This window comes from Lissotriton vulgaris, chromosome 7 (genome assembly GCF_964263255.1).
Source record: "Lissotriton vulgaris chromosome 7, aLisVul1.2, whole genome shotgun sequence".
NCBI classification, from domain to species: Eukaryota; Metazoa; Chordata; class Amphibia; order Caudata; family Salamandridae; genus Lissotriton; species Lissotriton vulgaris.
The window spans coordinates 2,805,864-2,832,653 of NC_141695.1; the positions used below are offsets into that span (position 1 = coordinate 2,805,864).

The 26,790-nt window shown below is 43.4% G+C and overlaps 1 protein-coding gene across 1 annotated transcript in view; it reads right to left on the reverse strand.

Annotated features, from left to right (window-relative positions):
• LOC147700478 (putative cation-transporting ATPase 13A4) overlaps positions 1-26,790 on the reverse strand; it is a 965,394-nt gene that overhangs the window by 267,681 nt on the left and 670,923 nt on the right. The window contains exons 17-20 of the mRNA XM_086928423.1: positions 18,893-19,010; positions 17,524-17,648; positions 7,001-7,161; positions 4,152-4,274 (exon numbers count right to left, since the gene is read on the reverse strand). Coding sequence (XP_086784549.1) covers positions 4,152-4,274; positions 7,001-7,161; positions 17,524-17,648; positions 18,893-19,010 — 527 coding nt within the window. The remainder of the gene's footprint in view (positions 1-4,151; positions 4,275-7,000; positions 7,162-17,523; positions 17,649-18,892; positions 19,011-26,790) is intronic.

The following is a 26,790-nucleotide window of genomic DNA, read 5'->3' on the forward strand; positions in this document are numbered from 1 at the left end:
GAGGGGTAGCCTTGCTATTTAAAGAGAAGTTCACTTGCATCCAAGAAGTGCCTATACAGGATAGCAAACATGAAGTAATGATTTACTCAGTCTTTTTAGGCACCTATCTACTGATGGGAGGAGCTATTGTCTATAACCCTCCAGGGAGCACAGTAGAATTTAGTACTCAGCTTCTCTCTCAGGTTCTTCCTGCTTGTCTAAAACATAAAAACATTTTAGTATTAGGAGAATTCAATGTAAATTTTGAGTCACATACTAACTCACTTACTAAGCATCTTGCAGACAACATGGAAATCCTGCATTTAACACAAATAGTCCACCAGGACACACATAGAGCGGGACACAGGCTGGACCTGATATTCATGAATATCGAGACCACAATTATTAACAATATTGTGCCTCTTACATGGACTGATCATTATAGGATAGATTTCAATATCAGCCTACCTATAAAAAATACGAGACCAACGATACAGACCCCAGCTACAGCTAGAAACTGGAAAAATTCTCACTGGAGAAATTCCAACAGCACTTTAATTTTAATACTAACTCGGGCTCCTCTACTGAACAAGAAATATATCATCTACAAAAAAGTATTGGGGAAGCACTTGAACACTGCTCAATAAATGCCACTAAATGTAAATCCAAACGAACGGTGTCGGAGAAGTGGTACGGCCCAGATCTCAAGACTCTTAAAAGAAAATGCACTACGCTGGAACATAAATGGAGGTTAAGTAAAACCATGAATGACAGATCCATTTATAAAAAAGAATTGAAAGCGTATAATGCAGCCATACGGAAAGCAAAAAAAGATTACTTTTCACAGCAAATATTAGAACATAAACACTCCTCTAAAGAACTTTTTAAAATTGTTAGAGAACTCTGTAACCCCCCTAGCCTTACAACAAATCTGTCACCTTCACAGGAGGGATGCAATAAAATCAGCAGTTTATTTTTTGACAAAATAGATAAAATGTATTCATCCTTCTCCAGTAATGACCAGAAAACGACTGAGCATCATGTTGATGCAGAGCCTTTTTCATTGGCCAGCTGTCCTGTCTTTGGCCCTTTTTCAGAGGAAGAAGTAAACAAAGTTATGTCAGAAATTAAATCGGGCTCCCCATTGGACCCATGCCCACACCACATTTTCTTACAATTAATTCCTCTATTTGGTCCAATAGTGACGCAAGTATTAAACCAGTCACTAGACCAAGCGGAATTTCCAGCTATTTGGGAAAAGGGCAGTAGTGACTCCCTTACTAAAAAAAGTGGGTGCGGACATAAACAATCCAGCCAATTACTGGCCCATCTCGCAGTTGCCATATTTTTCAAAAGTATTGGAGAAACTAGTGAACAAACAGCTGTCAAATTTTCTGGAAACTAATAACTTGCTTGATGTTTCGCAGACAGGCTTTAGGTCGAACAACAGTACTGAGACAACTCTCCTGGCAGTAATTTATGATATCAGAAGTCAGGTTGATGTTGGTAAAACGGTGGCCCTGATATTGTTAGATTTATCAGCGGCTTTTGATACCGTATCCCATAACCTTTTATCACGAATATTAGCCGCAAAAGGAATACAGGGAAAAGCCCTGACTTGGTTGAACTCTTTTCTATCCGACAGATCGCAATCTGTCCGACTAGGCAGGTATACCTCCACACCTCGAAAGATCAAGTATGGTGTACCACAGGGGGCATCATTAAGCCCAACATTATTTAATGTTTATGTATCATCGTTAGCCACTATTGGGAAGAAGTGGGGCGTCAACATCTGCTTATACGCAGATGATACGCAACCAATGATAGCCCTAAATGGTGAAGAAGACTCCAAAAACAGACTGCTCAGCTGCCTTTCTGAATTATCCAGTTGGATGCATAATCATTGTCTGCAATTAAATGCCGATAAATCGGAGATTTTATTGTTCGGCGGTTCCCAACAGCTTTTGGATGACACCTGGTGGCCCAACATTCTTGGTACACCCCCAAACCAACTCAGACGGCGTGGAATTTGGGAGTCCACATTGACAATGCATTGTCAATGAAAAACCACGTAACAACTATTTGTGGTGAAGGCTTCGCGCTACTGAAAATGCTACGAAGAGTGTTTCCCTGGATTCCCTTGGAATGTAGAAAGATCTTAGGCCAGTCACTATTAATTAGTAGACTTGATTACGGGAATTCCCTATTCGTTGGCATGGCGGATTACTTATTTTCAAAGCTACAGCTTGTTCAGAATGCGGCAGCAAAAGCCATATGTAACAAAAGAAAATATGACTCCGCTACAAGTTGTTTGAGAGCCTTACACTGGCTGCCAATGAGAGAAAGAGCCTCTTTCAAAATACTGTGCATCACCCACAGAGTACTGCATAATACTGGCCCGACTATCCTAAAAAATAGAATCAACTTCTATGTACCAAATAGAAATCTTCGATCCCAATTCACCGCAAGAGCGGTAACGACCCGAATAAAGAAGGTTAGGACGTGTGGCCGTGCCTTCTCACATTTAGCTGCAAACTTGTGGAATAATTTACAGACAGACTTAAGACTTACTGATGACTACCTTACTTTTAGAAAAAAACTTAAAACCACGCTGTTCCCTAACACTCATTAAAATTATCATCGACCTGTGCCAGCTCTCTGTACATTGTTTAATTTTAGCGACATGATATCCTTTTAGGATGAATGTTAGCGCTTTAGAAATACTTTTACCATTACCATTACCATTACCAACTAAGGGGCTTGTGGTCTGTCTGTAGTGTAAATATTCTGCCCCACAAATAACACCCTTTTTTTTCAATTGCCCATCAGCATACCAAAAGTTATTTTTCATTAACCGAGTAGCGCAACTCAGCATTACAAGCACTCGATGCAAAACCAATGGTGTATTCTTCATTGGCAGTTCTCTGGGTCATCACTGCACTCAAGTCATGGTTGCTTGCTTCAACTGTAAGAGAATACGGTATTGAAGGATCTGAGGGTTTTAACGTTTTTACCTCACATTGTGATCTCTTCACCCATTCAAAAGCTGTTTTGCAACTTTCATCCCATACAAATTCCGTGTTCTTCTTTAGCAAATTTGATATAGGTCTGACTCTAGTAGCATAATTATGTATAAACAGCAAATAAAATGTGCTCAACCAGCCTTGACATTGGGAGGAGGTGCTTGTGATATGGCATTCACTAATCCTGGTCCAGGTTGTACACCAGTGCTGGAATTTGCATGACCCAGGTATTCAACAGATTGTTTAATAAACTCACACTTCTCAGGTTTCAAAACTACACCTTGGCTCTGGAATATAGACATAACTTTGTTCATTATGCCATCATCGTGGGTCTGCCTATCATGTGCATGGATCAAAACGTCATCTTGGAGAATGGCAACATTCTTCACATTGTTAAGAAGATTCGCCATGAGAAGTTGAAATACTGACGCAGCCGAAAGACGCAGTTAGACTTAAGATAAAAGTTATTTGTCCTCCAAGAAGTATCTCAAGCATTCCTTTCAAGGGATTCCAGTTGAAGGCATTTCCCTAAGTGTCTCAAATTCCATATAAATTTACTCAGGATCAAATTTTGTGAATAGGGATTATGATTGACCCAACTGGAGAATAAGAGATCTCAGAGAAAAAACGCTTTCATCTAATTAGTGTCATCTATGTGATTTTAGAGTTATACACATGATTGTCTCTTCTTAGATTGTCTGTTGTTGTGGGAAGTGAGGAAGAAAGTCCCTTGTCCTATTTTTAGGAAATATTAAGCTACAAAATGATCAGAAGCATTAGTCACTTTATTAAAAATGAAATATTTAGATTTGATTGTGTGTAATATGGTAACTCCAAAAGGATCTTTTATTGTTTAATATTTGAGTTTGTATCAATAACATCATTTATCAACAAAATAAATAAGAGTTTGTAAAAGTGCTTTTTGAATGTAACTTGTATTTGGTGTTTTTAAGAAAAAGATACACAATCTTTTATGTTAAAGTGAACTCGGGTTGCACTCTGCAGCTTATTGTAATGTTTATATCCATGGAGATTTGACATTGAAAAAGATGTTTTCAGACCTTCTTATAAAAATGTTTGTTTTCTATTTCTAAAGGATTATGTCTTGGAAATGAATACATTTAGATTGTTTGAAAATCTAAAACGTACTTTTGGGAGCAGACTGTAGAAGTGCTGTAGTATAACTTGATATGTTTTTCCATCCATGGCAAAGTAGTAATTTCGCAACAGCATCGCGTGGCTGAATTTGTCTTCAAAGTTGATGAACATCTCCTGTAATCAAAAACATTATTACAACATTGTCATTATGAATGGGTCACTTGTAGAATTAACATCAAATTAAACTAATGACATGAAATGATATCCCTCTTCCCGCAGGACACTGACGACTGATGGCAGGACCAGGTGCTCTTTAACACACCCTTTTATCACAGTTACAAGACCATCAGTGCTCTGGAAAATAAATCAACTCTGTCCACTTCCAAAGAACATTTTGCCTTCAGAACATTGGTCAAATTTTGCGTGCCTCATGACGGTACCCTCTGACCAGGACGTTTGGATGTGTAAACAAATTGTTACATCACATGACATAAGTGTGCTCTCGGCAGTGCCTCATGTCTGAATCTTCTAATCATATGCATAATTCTGTGGAAATGCATATTTTCCACATTCCCCCCTATAAATGGTGCGTTGACCTCTGCAGTCAGTGGTTGTGAGCCTGCTGCCCAGGCCCAAGCACATTTGCTATTTTTACAATGTTGGGTATTTTTATTTCCAAATTGCCTTTGGTGTCACTTTAGTATGACACCTTCTTGTTTGCAGGTGCATCTATATCCCTGACCCCTACGCCCCATACCACAGTACAGGTCTTTCAAGGAGGGATGGGGGTGTATCTTCCTTACTGCCTCTGATATTTAACATGATTTAGCTGCATATTTTCCTTGCAGCCTCGCCTGCAGGGCCTATCTCCTGCTACAGAAAATTTTATGGGATATTAAATTTCCAACTTTTAATTAGAATTTATGAACAAAGGTAATTTCTCAGTGTGTAGGTAACTTGAGCTAGAAAGACCAGTACCAATTTTAAAATCTTATTATTTAATACTTTGTTCAAAGGAGCACCTTTTCCCATTGAAAAGGGAGACCCGACAGCTCTAAAGGAGACCTACTGTCAGGAGTCCACAAGAGATGCTGTAGGTAGCAGGGGAATTCCTTTAAAGCTCGCGGGGCGGAGCAGGAAGGGTCAGTGGTAGAGGTGGTCTGCAGCAGAGAGCTCTTCCCATTGGGAACAAGTCTCCATTATCGATTTCTAGACCATGAAAACTTGGGATTGTTTTGATACCCAGGATGTACCTAGTAAAATTTCCGGGGATTCAGCAGGTCTTCACCAGCAATGATTGCATGGTCACCCCTTAAAGTCCCGTCCTGCATCTACGCCAGAGTTTGGTCTTGCTAGGCTCCGCAGAGGAGGATGAACAGTTCCTCCTAGGTTCAGCTGAGCTACTGCACCACTACTCCTGATATATAACACAGAGATTGTACCTCATTTTTGGTGCAGACGAGGGAGGGTGGGTATAGGAAGCCACTCGCACACTTTCAATGAGCCATTGAAATGAAATCTTCAACAAAACAGAACTCTGAACAGTCACAGGGAATCTTTCTGCTAGTAGTTTTACTCAATGTTAAAACCAATTTATTTGAATTTCCCAAGTGATGATATCCTACTCCATGGCAAAATCTTGAAAGTGACCAAGAACACATCTTAGCAGCGTTCCCGTTAACATCACAGCTGTGTTTTGGGACATTCTCCAGGTCTTTCATTCTTTTCCAAGCCATTCATATTTTCTTTTTCTGCTTTTCTAAGACTTCACATTTTTGTGTTCTTATGATATGAAAGATGTCTCTTACAAGCGTTTAGGTTGACAGGTTCTGGTTGATTGACCCACAGAGAGTGGTGTGAGACTCAGCTCAGTGCCACCCTGATGACACAGGTAAGCCCATTAACATGTCTGGTGAAGCGCTCACAGCGGTACGCAGCGGACAGTGGGCCGTGTGGGAGGTGGTAATGGTGAGCCAAGAGTGATGCCCCATGCAATCATGATGCAATCATGATACCAATAAGAAGGGCTCTTTATAAACCACACTAGTGTCTTCAGCTTACAAACTTGTTAGCAAATCCGTGACTTGAGGAATGGAGGGGGGCTCTGCTGTTCTACCTGTCGGCGAGGCGCTGATCCAGCTTCAGGTGGGCCGTCATCTCAGACAGAAGGAGAATCTTCTCAAGAGAGGTTTGGAAAGTGAGAAATGAGACATGTCTTAATAACATTGCGTGCCAATCTTTCCACTGTTCACTTTGCGGCTCACATGCACATAGGTATTCCCTTCTTCTTTTAACACCCAGAAGTTATTTTGTATTATATGTATTAAAATGTAAAGCAACATTTCTCCTATTATCAAGGATATCGCTAACCCTGTTAGTGATAAAAAAAGCAGCACTAACCGCGGTTAGTGCTACTTTTTTTACACCTGGTATTTTCCGGACTTAGCCATGATATCCTATGGAAGGTGGATATCATGGCTAAGTTTGTGAGCCCCTATCATCAAGCTAACGCCAAACTTTGAGAGATTATTGTTGGGTTTCCAGCATTAATCTCTCATTTTGCAGTTAGCGCGAGGATTTTTATCACTTCTGAGAAAAGCGTTGCTAATAGCAAGTTATCTCAGTGATTAAAATCCACGATACCCGGCGATAATTATCCTAGCGCTAAGGGCGCTTAGCAATAATTATCGCTGGGGCTTGATAATATGGCCCGTGTATTTTACCCACTATACTGTGAACATGTCAGGAGAATGCTGGAAATCATAAGAAAGACTCTAAGTGGGTGTTTTTAACTTACACATCTGACAAGCTCTAAAAAAAGCTGGAGAACAACTCTATCTAGAACGTTTGCTGTTCCTCGCTCATGCTAGTGAGGTGGTTACCCAGAAGGCATTGCTTACGTCTACTCCGTCCATCTTGCTCTTCTGATCTTCCACCTCTCGGACGGTGATGGATGGCGGGCTGGAGCCCTCGGGTCCACAGGCCGTGACCAGGACACCCCTAGACCCAGGGATCATTCCAGAACGTTTCCCAACAGTCAGTGCCGTCTGAAGGTTGTCACCTGAGGAATATACACATCCGTCATCTATTAAAACCCAGATGTTGACACCCAGACATCAACAGAAAACACCAAAATGGCGTGTTTAGGAGCGTGGCCGCATAGATTAAATTTTAAATTCAACATAGCACGCCCAGTCACGTCTAAACAGGACTAGCGACCATGCACTCTGGAAGTTGAACAAGGACTGTCGAACAAGGGGACAGTCTAATTACGTAGCAGGGGTGGTCGAAGGCACATGAAATTACAAAGGGTGAATGCAAATGTAAATCCCTCAATAGGACGATGTTTACAGAGCTATGAAATGAAATAGAAGGTGAAAGAAAAAGAGAGCATAGAAATATCAGAACAGTAGTAATATATCACATCAAGACACATCTGGAAACCCAAAAGTGTTAATTTGGAGACAAGGTAGGTCTTCAGTCTCACCCACAACTGAGTCCTTAGGATTATCCGATACATTACAAAGTAGATAAGACCAATTGGGTCCCCAAAAATCCTGAGGTCTAGATGTAGGTGGGAAGCAGCAAGATAAACCCCTCCATTTGTAGCAGGACGCGATTCCACACGCCCAGCTGGGTACAGTTGTTACTGTTGATGCTGTATTACTAGTTGTACCAACGCGACCTTGGGTGCTCGATCTACCATAATGCGGGTGCTTGTGATCCTAACTTCCTACATCTACAAGAGCATTTGCAAGAGGATCCATGACAGTTTCTTGTTCTCTGCCATTTTTGATTAATTTTAAAATATTTACCGCACGAATATGAATCCACTCCACTGCTAATGGTTATTTTCGGATCAATTTTACCTCCATGAATGTTGACACGGTAGAGATTTTGCCTCAACTGATTTCTCTTTCTGGATAGGAGGATTACAGCAATTTGCACTGCTTCTCCAGGAAATTAGACCACACATTAATTGTCTGAAGTGTGGTTATGAGCATGCGCCTGAGTCAGAATAGGATTCTTGTGTGCCCGCAACACACGCTAGGTAATATGGGTGGAATAAATGATTGCAGATCCTGGCATGTGGATCTTTTTTATCACACTTGATGAACCTAATATTGTGATTACTTCTGTGGAATAAATGAGTTGTCTGAATTAATGGCTCTTTACATCATGTGTCATTTTGTTTACCAAAACGAATCGTTGATAACAGAACTGTGAGTTTCGCGGTTCAGTAAGCACTATATGGGTGCACCCTAGTGTGTACACTCCTTTCCTTTTCACTGGTCCTGAAAAAAGCCTTGCTGCAATACACGAAAAGGGTGAAACATGTAGACCCTGCCACTATTACACCACACTGTCAAGTGGTCGATGATCAATCCCTCAGAGATCACCAGTAAGATCATCCAAAAAACCCTTCCTTTAATTCATCACTGTTTGGAGACGTCATCTTCCCCCCAGTTGATTCTCTCCAGCTTTGTTAAAATCTTAGAAGTCATCAGACAAGAGCTTACTCGCCAACATAAGACTCACGATAATGATAAGGACTTCAGAGGGTGGTTTGACTCCTGTTGCCGTAAAGCTCAGCGTGCATTAAAAAACGCTCTACACAATCAGGTCAGGGACCAGCCCCTAATCGCCTCCTTAAGAAAAAACTATAAGATGGCACAACAATCCCGTAAACGGGAAATAAAAAACAATCTCTGGGCCCAATTACATCAGAGCACACTAAGCAAGGACTCCACCCTGTTTTGGAGAACAGTTAAGGCCCCTTTCCTAGCTGATGCAACTGCTATACAGCATCTTGATGTGGCAGTACCCGCTGATAAATGGGTAGCACACTACTCGCAGATCTTCGGGGACCAAACCTTGATAACTGAGGCTCCCAGACTAGAGGCGGAACCTGCCACTAGTAACAACATCTATCCTATTGACCTCCACTTCGATCTAGTGGAGGTGACCGCAGCGCTGTCCTCCTCAAAGACCGGTAAAGCACCCGGTCCTGACGGGGTCCCTTTAGACATATTTGTGAGCAATATAGACCTATGGTCTCCAATTGTTACGCAGGTCATGTCTGCAGTTACTCAGATCGGCCTTATTGATTCTTGGTCCACCTCTGTGCTCCTACCCATATTTAAAAAGGGAGAACGGGACAACCCAGCCTGCTACAGGCCCATCTCCCTCTTGGATTCTCTGGGCAAGGTCGCCGGCAGACTAATTCTGGAGCGACTACGGGACTGGGCCACAGAGAATAAGATCTTAACCGACTTACAGTTTGGGTTCCAGGAGGGTCTGGGCACCGTGGAACAGGCCTTAAACCTGACTCTGCTTATGGGTAAATACGCCTGGGCCAAAGGCGGTAATCTTTACCTAGTCTATGTGGACTTGAGTTCCGCATTTGATTGCGTAATTCATTCCAAGTTATGGGCGATCTTGAGTAATTTGGGCATAGATCTTGCACTGCTGAATTTCCTCCGAGAGCTATACTCGGATGCAAAAGCTTGTGTGAGATACGGCACCAAAGGGGAGCTTACTGAATCCTTTAACATTGCAAAAGGCGTAAGGCAGGGATGCGTCCTTGCTCCATTCCTATTTAACATCTATACCAATGGACTGGAGCAAGCGATGCTAGCTGATAGTAGAGATTTCCCCTGCATAAACTCCCGCCCAATCCCTGTATTATTATACGCAGACGATTCAGTCATCCTAGCAAGGACACCTAACCAACTTCAGACTCAACTAGATAAATACTGCCAATTCATGCTTTCTCTCGGACTCAAAGTTAATAAGTCCAAGACTTTCGTTATGAATATTGGCAAGAAAGCCCAAAAATGCAAATCTCTTTTTATTGAGAAGACCAGGTTAGAAACTGCCAACACCTACCCCTATCTAGGTATTCTTATTGATAAACATCTGTCCTGGAAACCTGCCATATCCAGCAAGAAATTGCAGTTTCAACGCACAACATCAGCGTTGACTTCATTCGCTAGGAAACTGGGCAAGCCCGCCCCTACTGTGATTTTGAAGATCTACCAAGCTAAATGCATGAGCGTGGCTACTTACGGGGCTGGTGTTTGGGGCTATGCGTCTGCAGATGAGCTTCAAATTATAGAAAGTGATTTTCTGAAATATATATTAGCCCTCCCCCATAGTGCTCCTACTTACGGTACCCATGTGGAGCTCGGTTGGGAGTATCTAACTGACATCATTAGATACCAGCCGATTCTACTATGGCATCGAATATGGACCCAGGAGCAATGTCATCTAACTAGGTCACTAATATCTGACTGTCTCTCCTTGTCCCACTGGAAAAAGATTCCTTGGCTGTTATATGTTTCTAAATTTTTGACTGATTTGAATTGTCCTGCATATTTCACTGACCCTGAATCTCTACTGGATATACCTAGAAAAACTTTGAAAAAGCTATGTGCCGCCCACTTAAGCGATTTACGTTTGTGCTCAGAACTCGGTAAAAAGTCAAATGTACATTTAACGATGATTCAATCCCCCTATGGCATTCAACCTTATCTGTCTTTTTTTCTGTCAAATTATGAGAGATATGTTTTAACCAGATTTCGGTTTGATGTATTTTATCGCCTTGTCCTACTGCCTGTGCCCTTAGACTGTTCACGGGACATAACAAACTGTCCATGTGATGGCCATACTCGCCAGTCAACACTGCATGTAACCTTTTTCTGCAGTCTTTACGAGTCCCCGCGGAAACGATGGCTGGTCCCACTTCTCCGGCACTTAGGACTGAGAAGATGCAGACCGGCTCTTTTGGCACTTCAATACTTAGACACCCCGTATGTTGCCAAAACTGTAGCCTGCTACCTCAAAGCCTGCTTGAAAACTCATTCCCAATTATTGACCTTCGCTTCCTAAGATTTTATCTTTAAGCAATTGACTACTGTGATATTATACTTGTGCATAGCGTGTCAGTGTTTACTGAACTTGAAGGATTTCTTTAGTAATCAATGAGCAAATTGAATTTTTATAATGTTGTAAACATATGTTTTTAAATGTACTTTTTATGATTGTAAATTCAATCGAAATAAAGTTACCTTTTGACTTTGACTTTGACTACACCACAGATGTCCGTGACCAATAAAACCTTAGAAGACATCCACCAACTTTGTTTTTAAGCTTGTCCTATGACCCCACCAATAAACATTCATAGAGGCAATCTTAAAAATCCCTTTCACCTGTCACTCACCTTGCACCATAAAAAATCCTGCTCTGTGTAATTCAGGCATCACAGCACACCCGAGAGGCACTGAGCCCCTCGGGTGGGGCCCGATGATGACGCAGGCCACCAAATATGTTGGTGGGTGAGGGTTCTTCTTAAAAAAGGAATCCCTTCCTCTTTTCACCATATTTAGGAGTAATACTTCCCAGGAATTCCACCTACTTTGCTGTTTGTGTATATCTCTAGGAGACCAGGAGTAGTTCCAGTACACCCTTTCTCTCTTTGTATTGTGTAGAAAGATAGCCAGGTATTTGACGAAGTCTGCAACGCAACTGATAGGGTGTTCTAGGGTACCCTGTGTTGTACTCTCAGTTATCAGGAAAAGGTTTGATTTAGACCATTAATGGAAATACCAGAACATGTCCCAATCTGACAATCTCACATGTCAGTGGGCGAGCCTGGCCTCTGGGCCCCATACGAACAGCAATATACCATTTGCACCCACGGACGGCAGGAAGTATCCATGAAGGAAGCTGAGCCCTCCATGCAGGCGCTCTTCTTGGAGCTTCCTAGACTAAGGATCCTTGGTCAATACGCAGGCGGTAGGAGGCACCCCTGCCACGTCACTCACGCTATGAGGCCATTGTCAGACGTACAGGCCATCGGACGTGCATATAAGTGTGCGATGATTGTTGGGTATATCATAATCGTTGGAGGGTCTCAAGCAAAAATGTCCATTACAGGAATACGACCCCTTTGCGGTCTCAAGCAGTGCACCTGTCGCTCTCACCTCAGGGTTGATGGGACTGATCGCCGCAGTAGGATGCAGAGACGTGATGTTGTGGATTAATGGGCGGCACATTTCGACTGTACAGGAGCAGCTCTGCCCCAGCAGGAGGGGAGCTCGGGGGCAATGATTTGAGGAAGAATCTTATCACAATTTGGTAATGAGAGGGGTTGATAAGAGGCACCTATAGAGGGTATAGGGAGGAGAAAGGCGATGGCTCTCTGCATCAAGGGAGTAATTCCCTGTTCCGAAGCCCCTCTGCATAGTCCTCAATAAGGTGGGGAGCTAAAAATATGTTTGTACGCTTATGAAAAATCTGCATTGAGCCCACCTGTGCCCGAGGTTTTAGCACGTGAATCAATGGCGGCCATGACCTCCCCAGAGGAGATTGATGACTCAGAAACTGTGGATGGCAGGCTTCAAGCCACACCAGCACCACTTTGTTTATGTAGGTAGTAATATCTTCCAGGGGCCCAGAACCCCCAGGAGAGTAAAGAAAGGAGTAATAATGTACACATTCAGATAGGCTGCCTTTATTAGTGAGAACTGTTCCATCCCCAGCCTCCAATATATCAATATGGGGTTAACTCTCTCTCTCTCCTGATCAGTCCAGCCAATGTTCTGCCAGGACTCTCCCTTTCACTCTACTGCCTGTCACAGCTCCAAGAGCCTCCAAGCTCGCCTTGAGATGCATAAACTCCCAAGGATGTCTTTTAAAACCCCTGCATGCTGCACTATTGCCTGCCCTCAGATCTAGGTCCTAGAGGCCTCTCATACTGTTGTGAACTTGGGGACTGCACTAACAGGAATCTGAAAATATTCTAAAATTGCAGAATCTAAATTCACCTTCAAATGCTGAATCCAACAGAGAGGAGCCTGCACTCGAAAAACACGAGTGAACTATTTGTGAAGGCCAGAATAAACAAATAGCTTCACAAATGAAAAAGCCATACGGTTGTATTTTTGATTGCAGAAAAAAACGTTGTCTTTATTCTTTTATTCCATAAACTTCAGTCTTTAAAATAAAGATGCACTCTGGACAAAATTGGACAACATCGCTTGCCTGTAAGTAATTTTGTCCAGAGTGCACCTGCATTTTAAAGAATGAAGCTTATGGAATAAAAGAATAAAGACTACTATGGTGTACAATGCCTACACAAAAAGTTCACTTGTGTTTTTCGAGTGCAGGGTCATCTGTGTTCATCTGTCTGTGGTGGTATGTATACCGCCTACATGGGATGTATGTGGGTCACATCCCAGACCCGGTGCACCGATCTGCTGTAACGTCTGGTGCTGGATCTCTATGCTCTGACCTTCTTTTTTATGCCTTTATCCAACAGAGAGGAGGCCTGAAATCACCAGTATTGGCGGCAAAACCTGGCACAAGGGAGGGCAAGTTGAGACCCACATGGTGAGTGTCAGGCCGCTGATACAGAAGTGGCGATTTCTGGAATGGCCAGCCTATAATCACGTCTTGAGGATGACTTGTGGTGCGGTCTGGATGTGCCCAATGCCACAGATCTGCCAACCCATATAGATATATGGTATCATGAGTACGTTCACTGCCTGAGTGTGGTATTTGCAGTGGGTACCAGAAAAGTCCCATTGTGCCTGCAGCACTACATGTAGGGTAGTCTCCATATCATGGCATCTCTGCAAGAGGTGTGCAGTTTGGAGGATACATCTAGTAAAAGCTGAGGGTCATCAATATTTGGTGTGTATGTGTTGACCGGTACTAATTTGACTTTTTCGAGGGTGCCACTAGAATAACAAATCTGCAAACGCAGTCGCCATTGATCTGATGAAGTTTAAAGGTTATGTCCGGATGTATGAAAATACTCACTCCTCCGGGAATAAGTAGTATATGAAGAGGAGCAGCAGTGACGGATCACTTTGGGTCAAAGGAAGGTGGGCATTTGGGTGCCAGGTGTGTCTCTTGAAAGAAGCCCACATTGATCTTGTGGCAGGCCAGGTATGTCAATACGCTGCTGGCTTTGTGATGGCCGTTAGGATCTCTGATATTCCAAGTGAGCCATTAATCAAAGAGGAACAGAAAATAAAAAAAGTAGTGTGTGACATCCAGATGGCAAAGAATCATGCATTAATAATAACCATAGAGCATACATGACAGTGAATCAACTGACATGACAACACCTTAACACTGCCACACCCACACTGAGAACCCCAACATTCAGTGCTTCTTTGCTGAAGCCAAGAACTCATGAGCAAAACAAAAGCCAACAAATGGTGATACCCACTATGAGGTGTGAAATAGCTTCTAGGAAGTCTAAGTGAAAGAACATAGTAGCAGGTTGTTTAAATTAGCAGGAGGGAAGGGCTGCTACCTGTAAAGCATGGAAAACACAAGATAAGAAGAGTATGAACATCACAACCAGTTCCCTACAAGAAGTTATCATAAAGGGGATGCCCCAGGCATCTTGGAAGTGGGAAGGAGAGGTTCAGTTCAGCTTGGAAATTCAGTCTTCTCCGTGTTGGCCTCCATCTGTCAGGACAGTCACCTCCAGCAGAACCGGGCATTGATGCAGGTGAGGCCCGAGAAGCGGATCAAGTTGAGCCAAATTTGTGGATGTCAGTGACGTGTTGGAAGGTAAGGACCCTGCCATCAAGTTCCATCCTTACCTTAGTCATACTGGACATGGCATACCCCATATCACTGTACATCAGTAGAGTCAGGGAAGATAAAATTGCAGAACCTTGATGGTGAATGGTTCTTTCTCATGAGCTAATCGCAAAGCAGTATCAGTCACGAAAGTTGATGAGTCTGGCTATGATCGGCCGGGAAGTTGCCCCAAGAGAGGGACCATGGACAAGTGACCTACAAGCTCATTCCACAAGACACACCTCAGCAAAATCTTTAGGACGAAAAAGAAATGTAACAGGGATTCCAAAGAGGCTGTCATCTGGTTGGTATTTGCAGATTCAGCAATGCCCATAATGCAGACATTCTTGGATCTGGAGCGCTCTTCAAGGTCCTCATTCTTCACAGCGGTGGTCAGAAACTGTTTTTCTAGATTAGTGACTTTGGTTAGTAGCACCTGTGTCAGCCTCAAGGTAAGAGATCCTACACTCTGCTCCATTAAGTCAAGCGTCAATGGACTGTAAGCTGATTTTGAGTTCCAGCTGGATGGCCGCTAAGGGGTGCCCAGGTGCTTCGCCCTCAGCACCTAACAGGTGATCACATGCAGTGCATGTGGACGATTCAGAATGGTGTGTTTTATGTTATCAATGTGGTATTTCCCCTGCTTTAGGTCCCCTTTCTCATCTTAATCAGTAAAACAGCATGATAAAGGAATGGGGAGAGTAGAAGGGAAAGCCCGCCCGCAACTCCACAGCAGAGTTTAGAGATATCACAGGAACCAAATATGACGTAAAACGGGGCCTATCCAAGGCTGCATGTCTCTACAATGTCAGGCACGGCCAGACATGTGCTCTTACTGGAGGGTGGTGAAAACTCTGTATAAGGTCCTAAGTTGGACTCGAAGAGAGTGCGGTTCATCCAACACTTGTTCTCTGTGAGGGCCGCAAATGACTCAAGCAAGAGGGGAGGAGGCAAAGTCCAAGGGTTGTTGTTAGTTTCCGTCTGCAGTGCATCACAGATCACTCTACTCAGCCCACTCCAACCTCATCCCCGTGGTCCGGAGATGCACAGCACATGCTGCAGGGCCCAGGTGGGAAGACACAAGGGGACACTGTTGGTTGCGCCCACCCAACATGGCATGCGGGTGAGGGAGCCGGCCTCAGGACCACCAGCAGCTCATGTTGCTGCTTGGATTCTGATGCGTATGTTCTAAGAACATAGAGGGGGATTTATTATGTTAATGGCTCCCCGGTGCTCAGGAGTCCCCTTGCAGAGCATAGCTCTGCACTAGGCCACCTTCTTAGTTGCCTGTGTGGCCATGCCTCCATCCCGCACAGAAGTTACAGGAACATCATTGCTTGCAATTCATACACCATAGAGAGAGATAGAAGCAAAATGAAATGGAGTGGAAGCTTCCACTTTGAACAATCACACACCACCCGTTGTTTCTCCAGAGACAGTGATGGTGGACATGTATGTGGCTGTATTTCAACCCTGGAGACTTCTTTTACATTCTTTTAAATTTTGTTTTCTGAACCTTGAGTTTCATACTGAGGGTCTTTGATGGTAAAACATCATTAAAGCTTTTTTTGAGGTGTCAAACTCTGATTCACTATAGGGAGTTACAAAGGATCTGTCAAAATAAAATAAACCTCCAGCAGATTGCCTGTCTAGACATCTGGAGGACTAACCACCCTACTTAGAGGAACTAGTGGAGATACCTCCGTGCTTGTCATCCGTTCTACAAAGATGTTGAGCCAGTCATGGTGATAGAACTGCTGCCAATTTTACAGTGAATTATTGACCACCATTTCTGGAAGTTCAACTCCACGAAAGACCAGTCTGGAATCAAAGGGCAGAATGTCTTCAAATTGCACATAGATATCGGAAAGCTGGTCTGCCCAGGAGTAGAGCCCAATTATGGTGGATAAGGAAATAACATCCTAGCAGACAAAAATGTAATGGCCAATCAAATTTTAAAACTATTGAGAATGGTTTAGATTTGAGAAATTGGTGGGAACTGACCAGTGTCTTCAGACAGAATACTCTAACATCTCCCTCAAGTCCTTGAGGTTGCAAAAGAAGGTTCTTTCTGGGAGAAATTCCTCATATGAAAAGCAGATTGGCCCAAGATGTCATGGGAACAATAAAAGGTATGAGCAGTATATTTTATAAAGCCTTTTAATAATGCAGTAGTTCGCTATAATGAATATAAAACGCAGGCGTCTAGGAAGTACAAAAGAAATAACATTTTAGGTTAAGAGAAAATAAAGAAAGGAATTCCAGGCTGGATTTGTCATCTGCCAATTAAAAAATAAGCTTGACTGTGCATGTTTACTTTGATTTTATTTGTTTTGATTTGCCCATACTAACAACACAATTTTATTTTTGCAGCAGGACTCCTCTTTTATACTGCAATTACTTGCTGATTGTGACATGTGCAGTGTAGTTCTTGCAGTAGTTGAGGGCCACAATTGCAGATTTTATTATCAGTAAAACCACAAGGATTTTTATACATCACTGACAGAGTGGAACCCTATCATACATATTGTGTAACATAGATCATGTTTGTACTGCAGAATGACTGTAACTTATTCACTGTCATAAGATTTATTTTTATTCTAAGTGACTTTTTAGTGTTTACAAATAAAACTTCTATAACAAATACTTATGATTGTTTATCACACTGAAGACTTTGATATCTTATTTGAATAAATTTGTTTTACATATTTGACTAGATGCTTAAATTGTGAGTGTGGACAAGTTAATCTTTCAGAAATCCTCAGCCGGGTTTGACTTATGTAAACAGCATGTTCCAAGACCCAACAATAATCTTACATACCTGTCACCATTACTGTCCTGATTCTGGCCTCCAAGAGTTCCTCCAGCACCAGCTTTGTCTCCGGCTTGAGCTGGTTTTCCATCACCAGCAGCCCAAGAAATTCCAAGTTGGATTCAACCTCTTCCCTTCAAAGTAAAAGAAAAAGGCTTTTCTTCTTTCAAGCCAATCTCTGGATCAATCAATGCACAGCTACTTCCCTATTTGGTATCCCTCTTAAATCTTTCTCTTGCTTTGGTCACACTCTTAAGACTCTCCAAAAATACTCAAAAATGCATTCATCATTACCACTTTTAAAATATTTTTCACTCCTGATACAAGACAAAGTTTTAGTCTAGGGCATGATAGTAGCCCCTCTAAGTATGCCCTGGGAGAAGCATGCTGCTACATGGGTAGCACTTCTGAGCCTCTAGGCAAAATTTCAATGGCCAGGTGATTCATCAATCATTGGAACAATCTCAGTTTATGAGTTTCTTCAGTTGATAGACTTCAGGACATTACGAGTAGGATTTTGTCTTAGTTAAGTTTAACTTAAGAACAAAACTTAAGATTGACTGAGACAAAATCCTAACTTTAGTAGTCCTAAATGCCTTCTGTGAATACCGAAAGTAGTAAAGTTGGGATTTTGTCTCAGATTACTTTTGCAAATCGGGCTCACCGTGTCTGCTTTGCCAGTACCACTTCCCCAACTACAAATCTTTCCTATTGAATACATTCCGAGGATGCCACTTAAATATTCAATATTACCTGAGACAGTAGTATCCATCTATTTGGCTGCATTCTCAATGTAATCGTAAATCTAGTACTGGTTATCCTGAATCTGTCAATTAGCTACAATTTATTTCCCTTCAAGAGATCCATAGAGCAGAGTTACTGAACGGATTTTGTCTGCTAAACATTGATATATACTGATTTGGTATTTGCACACCTACAATACACCCCTACCATACTCAATTGGCATCTATTTGGGATCACATTTTAGGAGTGGTAAAAACCTAAGACATCAGTGTACATATTAGGAAAAACATGACAATTCCAGGCACCTTGAGATGTTTTAGTTTAGGGTGTTGTTCTAAACATGCCTTCCCATTTAGTCAGGCACTCACAGAGACCTAACATGTTTTTGTAATCCTGAGTCCACAGCCAGAAGCTGCCCATGCGTCACACTAGAAGAAGGTCTTGTGGAGCAAGATACATTATTGATAGTCATATGAAAGGCCACTACATACTAATCGAGCAATTTCCAATTCCTGTAATGCGATCATCCAAGCAGAGCAGCTGCTTTCTCTTGCTGAGGTTTGAGGTTTACATCTGGAAGGAGTGACCTACTCTTCCTGACAGGGCATGCGGGATGGCGGCCTCAATCTCTTACCTTGCTAAACTGCGCAGTTCACATTGCGGCTTTGATGGCAAAGGCTTGTACGCCAATCCAATGACCCGAAATCCTTGCATGGTGTAAATCTGGAGTTCGCTTGAAAAATTGGAAGGGACTGTTCAAAGAAATAAATATCACCGATCAACATTCCGTTACATCACAAGAGCTCACATTTTCACGATTTCATTTAGTCACAAGACAACTTAGATGTAGGTTTAGATGGAGAGCGCTTTAGTAAATAATATTATTTAACCACGTGTTGGTGAAAAACGATATTTGGTGAAAAAACAGGTAACAGTTTTTCATATGATTTATCAGTTATTAACATCGACTTGGGCCAGATGCACCAAGAATCACTTTGTAAAAAAGGGTTGCAAATTATGCACTGACATTTTGCAAATTGATTAAACCCATGGACTAGTCTTTTGGCTTTGAAAATTCCTTTTGGCGTGGGTCACAATCTGAACACTCATGAACACTAATAACTATCAATTGAGTGGTTGCACATTGTGACTCTCTCAGTTTGGATGGTGGATTGCTGGGGTCATCAGTTTACCATACCTGTGATTGCCTTTAAAATATAAAGTTCATTTTCTTTGAAACAGTCTGTAGACTACTGCCCACATTTTGTTTTCAAAAATACGAAGGAGTCCCCTTTTGTGAATGAGTTACGCGCATCATTTGAGGTGTCTGTGACTTATCAATAGATTGCGCCTGGAGTTGCAGTTGAGAAACATTGATACATTTTACATTTAATTGACATTTTTGAAAGGACTCCTCACACACATCCCTTTCAAATTGTGATTCAATGTCCACATTTCTAAACTAATTTTATGGCTGGGTAAGTGTTGGAGCTGACCTTCTCTGCAGAATCACCCTAAACCTTTTCGCCTGCGCTCCCGTCCTTTGCTGAAACCGTTTTTGTTGGCTTTACAGACTCTTTGAAATTTGCCGCTGCTAACCAGTGCCAACGTGCTTGCGTCTCTCCCTAAAGCTTTACAAAATTGGCCTACATCTGAATGGTGCATTGAAATTACTAGTAAGTACCTAATATATGATCCAACATGTACCCAGGGTCTGTAAAATTATATGGTACTACTGGGAGAACAAAGAAAACACAACGAGATGATGGACGGAGTGCTGAAACTTTTCAAACACTCACCCCCAGTCACAGATCTGGGTTGAAGCCATTATCATTCTTTAGCTCCCTTTGTGACCACAGTTTGGACTCAGCCATATGCAAATCAGTCTTGACCCTTTGTCTCATGGGAAGAGTTCAGCCCAGACTGCCAGGCCAGGTCCTCCCTGGACCTGAAACAAGCATCCTAAGACTGGTTTTGGGGTAATACCCCTCATCAGCCAGGCTAGCTTGAATCCAGTGGCAAAGTGAGCAAGAGACCCACGTCTGGGCATACCCTGCCAACTTTGGGCGAACAAATAAAACACAAGGAGCAGATGGAAGGAGTGCTGAAACTTTTCAGATACTCACCACCAGCCACAGATCTGGGTTAAATCCATCATCATTCTTTATCTCATTCTTTATCTCACTTCGCCAGCCCAGTTTGAACCCACCAATATGCAAATCAGTCTTGACCCTGTGCCTAACAAGAACAGTCCAGCCCACACTCCCAGTCCAGGTCCTTCCTGGACCGGAAACAAGCATCCTAGGACCAGTTTCGGGGTAACATCTCTCATCAGCCAGGCTACCTTGAATCCAGTGGCAAAGTGAGCAAGGGACCCATATCTGGGCATACCCTGCCAACTTAGGGCAAACAAAAAAACACAAGGAGAGGATGGATGGAGTAGTGAAACTCTTCAGACACTCAACCCCAGTCACAAATCTGGGTTGAATCCATCATCATTCTTTAGCTCACTTTGCCACCCCAGTTGGACCCAGCCATTTGCAAATCAGTCTTTACCCTGTGCCTCGTGGGAGCAGTCCAGCCCAAACTGCCAGGCCAGGTCTGGCACCTGAAACAGGCATCCTGGTGTCGTAATTTGACAGTGATCGGGTTAGCGTTAAGCTTTGCTACACAAATTTCCCTTATCTTGACTATGGTGGCCGGAAGTCATTTTGAATGTGTCGACGGCCATTTTATATGAACATGTCGCCTCGTGGTCAGCATTCCCTTTTGTCCTTCCTCTGTACCACTGACCACTCGAGTTTGCCCAGCAACAGGCTATTTTTAGTATTGGTCAAGCTCACACACGAGCAGTTAAGTCTGAGCAGTCATCACTTAGGAATGTCCCCCAAACTGACCAGTGGTGTTGTAACTCTTCCCATGAGTTGGCTGTGTTCCGAAAAATTGACCATATATGTACCTAAATCTCTGTAACTGTGTTCCGCCTACATTTTAATTACTGTAAAACTGTATAAAAGAAGGACTCGCACCGATGTTCGGTGTGATACTTCTTGCATTGCCGAAGGGTGCTGTAGGAATGTACCACCACCCCATGGGGTCTTAATAAACTTGTATTTTGCATTTTCTAGTTTCCGTGCCAACATCTGTTATGGTGTAGAGGGTATTCTACGGAGTATGTAGGCCTGGAGAACCCTATACCACAAATTGGCGACCACGAAGGGACTCATCGGCGACTCGGATGACCGAAGGAGAGGTCGTGACGAAGAATTGGAAACTCGCCATGGACGCGTACGCTGCCACTGAGTGACCCGAGTCTTGGCACCCACGATGTTTTATTCCTTTCCTTCTGATCTGACCTTCCAGGTGGCGCCGGTCCTCGACTGAGATCCTGTTCGTTCGAGTTGTCGTACAGTGCCGGTTTGGCTGATTTGATCAAAGACCTTGGCAGTTGGAACCTGGATGTCTAAGAATTTGGTAAGCTTGTGATTGGTAAGATAGTCTACGGACGCTTACTGTGGCTCTTTGAATATGTTTTGAGTTAGCTAACATTTGATTCTATGATTTGAACTATATGTGCAGTGCACTTCACATAGGCAGGCATGTCGAGATATTTCTCTAAACTTGTTTTTGTTTGAACAGCACATTTGTGTGGAGTATATTAAGTGCCATTTTTGTAGTATCACGTTTCCGTGATAATTTTTGACATGCCTGTTTTAAGCACACTTCGAGGAATGTGCTGTCTTGCAAATGGTACCACTTATCGATTAAATGAATCTCAGCCGGCTCCCCCAGAGGGGACTCCCAATCGGGAGATGTATGTTAAATTTGGTCTTCCCCCTATATTATACAGTAAATTATGGAATAAGTATACCAGATCTGATCCCGAGTTGCAATGGCCACTACATGGGTCGTTTGATTTACGAAAGGTTCAGTATGTGGAGCAATGTTCGTTTCAGCGCAGGTCAAGGCAAGATATGTTTGATTGTGTACGAATGTGGGAGAAAGCAGTGCGTGAACGAATGAAGCGCGAAATAGCCTTGGCGGAAAAAGAGCAGCATAAGGCTGCTCGAGATAAGGCTTTATAGCTGGAGGAGAAGGAGTTGCAGGAGAAGAAAGAGAGGGAGGCACAGGAACGTAATTTCCTATTCGGCGTCCGCTTTACCCTGTCCTTACTAATGAAGTTGATGATTTTTCATTATTAGACCGGTGCCCGCCCCCGTACGTTTTGCCTACGGCCCGGACAAGGACTCGGACGGAGATGATCGAGGGAGTAAGAGTATGAGGTTATCTGCTAGTGTAACTGCGGAGTTGCGCAGTTTTGCTCGCAAGCTTAATTTGATCAAGGGAACTACGTCTATATATTTAGAAACTCTCAATTCAAAGGGAATTATGTTCAGAGTGTGGTGAAGCAACATGATTTACCAATTAAGTCAATACCAAAACAGATGGCAAAGCTGAGGCTCAAATCAATGTGGAAATGAAAGCAGTGTACTGGCGCAGCCATCAAATGCTGATTTTGAGTCGTGGTCACCATTACTTTATAAGACAATCTTCATTTTTCCACAACGAGTTTCACAGCCACAGAGTTGGTCAGAAATGACCACTGCAGGAAGAAGCAGGAAGAGGCAGCAGCTGTGTTCAACCTGCCAATGAGAAACAGGGAACTGACCTAGCTTCACCTCACCGGCTGGCAGTTGGTTGTGGATGGAAACATGACTGCCTTGCCTTCTGGAACCTTTGCCCTATGTTTATAACAAGGAGGAGGCCAATGCCTGCCCTTGGAATACTGACAGGTGGCACCATCATTGACAACACATGTGAAGTCAACGGGAAAAGGCCACTACAACGCGGCCGTTTCCACGCAAACCTTAACCACGCATGCATTACAACACATGCGTGGTTACCACGAAAGCCTTTACCATGCATACCTTTACTACAAGATACGTAGTAAAGGCACGTGCAGTAAAGGCTAAAGTTAGAAAAAAGGGGCTTGAGGGGTCTCTCCCAAAAAATAGAAATAAAAAAGTGGAAAAAAGGTAGCTTGGGGGGTCAATCCCCCCCCCCCCAAAATAACGCACCTGACGTCATGTTGCGAAGTGGAGGCAATCGCGTTGTTTGAGAGAAAACAGAAAGAAACTCCTGCTTCCTCTTCACGTATATATGTAAGGATTGAGGGTTCAGGGCAGGGGTGATTATAAAAAGGAATGGGGATGCGGGGGTGTCACATAAGAGTACAGGGGAGGGTTATAACCTTTCCCAAGAGTATGCTCTTACCATGCATAAATTTACAACGAAAATCGTTGTAAAGGTATGCATGGCAAAGGGATATTTGTGGTAAAGATTATGCGTGGAAATAGTATTCTGTTGTAACGCATGCGTGGTAAAGGCATGTGTTGCAACGGAATGCATTGTAACGACATACAACCAAAGTCAACAAGATATTAGCACCTCCAATTTTAACATGGTATTCAGAGATTTTCTGTAGAGGTTTCATGGCAGATGGACAGCGAAGACACCCTGAATGCAGATGGAGCTCTGTTTGCTGAGGGTGTGCCGAATATGTCTGCTTGGCTGATACTCACAATTCAAAGGGGATTATGTTCAGAGTGTGGTGAAGCAACATGATTTACCAGTGAAGTGAAAGCCAAAACAGAAGGCAAAGCTTACACTCAAACCACTGTGGAAAAATAGCAATGTGTTGCACAGCTATCAAAGGATGTTGTTGTGTCCTGGTCAATCTATCTATACTACTATTATAAAGAGAGAACTGTGTCCTTTGAGCCAGGTAAACTCGAAAAGTACACCACCAATCACAAAACCCAATACAGCGTTGGAAAGGGGGGTCCAGTAGATGGACATAGGCTATAAAAAAACTGAAAATACACGTTATTTAAAAAATAAACAATAAAAAAAAGGAGTCCCTAACAAGTAGCGCCGGCCGTGTGTGCTAACAACGTGCGTGCTGACATCATCGGAGGACAGGAACGCGAGGAGGAGCGGACAACAGCGTGGGGAGGAGCGGAAAACTTAACCAGACTGGAGGGAATGAGGTACGTGAACCGCGGGGAAGAGCGGTGAAGTAATGCGGACTGGAGCAGAATGGAGGACAACAGCGCATGGAGGAGCGGAGAACGTAGCAAGACTGCAGCGCCATGAGGTATGTGAAACACGGGGAGGAGCATTGAAGTACGCGGGGAGGAGCGGTAAGTGAGGCGGAATGGAGCGGGATAGCGGACTGCAGTGGGGCGTGTAGACTGTCTTGGTGGATTGGGGGGCGGTGAAGTGAGGCGGACTGGAGCGGGGGCCTGGGTTTGTGCAACTGGGAGCAAGCACTGAGGTAAGGTGCACGCAAGCCTGAAATGCTGCCCCCAGCCCCCTTCTGCCCCAGGCAACGCTGGGGGGGGGCTGCTAGTACTAATATAATAAAGAGAGAGCCCAAACCTTTGAGGCGGGTAATCTCAGGAACCACAGCACCAATCACAACACCCAATACAGCGTTGGAAAGGGCAGTTGCAGCAGAAGGACATAGGCTATGCAGACGCCCACCATATACATTTAAAAGGTAAAAGAACCGTGCCAGCAAAGTAGTCCCTTGTGGGCGTGTCTGCGTTGTGCTGTGGGCGTGTGCTGGGGGCGTGTGGTACGTTCCTGATGAAAGTATGCGAAGTGATGGTATGTGGAAAGAAAGTTGCGGAATAATGGGTGTTTACCCTTCCCCCGGTAAGTACATTGGTGGCACGGCTGCCCACATCTCCTGCAACATACTCAGATTTTTTCGCCACCCATTTGAAAAATGCACAGGTCTCTCTCATTGATGGCCAGCACCAACATACACTTTTAGACATACCTCTCGCCACAAGTTCTAGAATTGCGAACTTTAGAGCTGGGGAGCTACGTGCGAATCTCGGCATCAGCTCAACATCCTGTGATTCCAGGCAAATCGCTTTGTCTCCCCGTGCCTACTACAAATGAATGTGTTCTTCTGTAATGTAAATTGTGCTCATGCCATGTTGTCGAGTTCGCGCTATATAATACTGCAAGGAAAAATAAAGTAGGGAAACTAGAGTTCACACACTACTGAACGCGCACTCTTAAGTGCATCAGCAGTGCACTGTGAATCGGAGCGTTTCACAGGCCTGTCACAGATAAGAAATGCTATCAAAATGAAATCCTACAAAACAATATACTACTGGCCGGCAGCAATTCATACCCGGACAACGTCGGGACGGGCTGCTATTATATATATATACATGGGGCATATTTATGTTTCCTGGCGCATCCCTGCAAATCAGCAGCGATGCACTAGGAAAGATGCGTGACGCAAGTCTACCCTTGCGCCACCACAGAGGCGCAGCATTTACAATGCGGCGCATCATGGCGCATGGATAAAGAGATGCGTGTCGCATCTGCCTGCGTAAGGTTGGCACAGTGCTGGAGTTGTTTAAGTTACTTTATGTAAGTCTTCTTTTATCCACCAACAGTTCCACTGCCACAGAGGTGGTCAAATGTGACCAGGGGCTTCTGATGACAACAGGTCAGTGCTCAATCTGCCAATGGGAATCAGAGACCACCTTATAGGCTAGCAGTTGGTTGTAGATGGAAACCTCGCTGCCTTGTCTTCTGGCTCCTGCGCCCTCGAGGAGGATGCCACGACATGCCCGTTAATGCTAACAGGTGGCACCTTCATTGACATCACTTGTGAGTTAAAAGCACATTAGTGTCTCTGATTCCAAATTGGTTCTGAGAGATTTTCCACAGCGATTTCAGGGAACATGGACCTGAGAGACACCCTGAATGCAGAGTTTTGTTTGCTCCAGGGTGTGAGGAATATGTCTGCTTGGTTCATACGTTGCTTCCCTTGCTTTGAAGATATCACGCAAATTCTCCACCTTGGCACGTCTAATGTAAGCGCACCCCCTTATTGTACTGTAACTTGTCTTTTTCAGTCTGTGGTGTGCCTCCATTGGCTTGCAGCTCTTCCCTGGAGCCCCGTGGTGTCACCCTATGGTGTGATACATATCTCCCCCTTCGGTACTCCTTTCTGTGAATCCCTCCTTTGAGGTAATTCATGGTTTCCGGACTCTGTGGCGTATTATGGAGACCTGTTTATTTAGAGGGAATTTGAACCCTCTTAGACATTGCATTGCAATAGAAAGGATTTGAGTTTTCTGGGAAGGTTTGTGCTCCTGTGTTGCCATTATCACAGAGGGCTTTCTTTTGTCATTACAATTGATCTTCTACATTATATGTAGAGTGGGGTTTGGCCAGTCGTCTTTTTCTATTGGCGTTTTAAACTGTCAATCATATTGAGAACATAGAGCATGGGGTAATGGGTCAGCCCATATTACCCACTGGATGCCTCCTCTTTTGGTAACTGCACACTCCCTTTAAAATACCTCCTTTATCTTCAGTGACAAGTTTGCCTATCTATTTATAATGCACCTCAGGTGCCCAGTTAGATGTCATTTATTTCCCATCCCTTTTTTAGGGTGTTTAAGTGACATTGTAATTTTGCAACTACCTGTGGTTTGA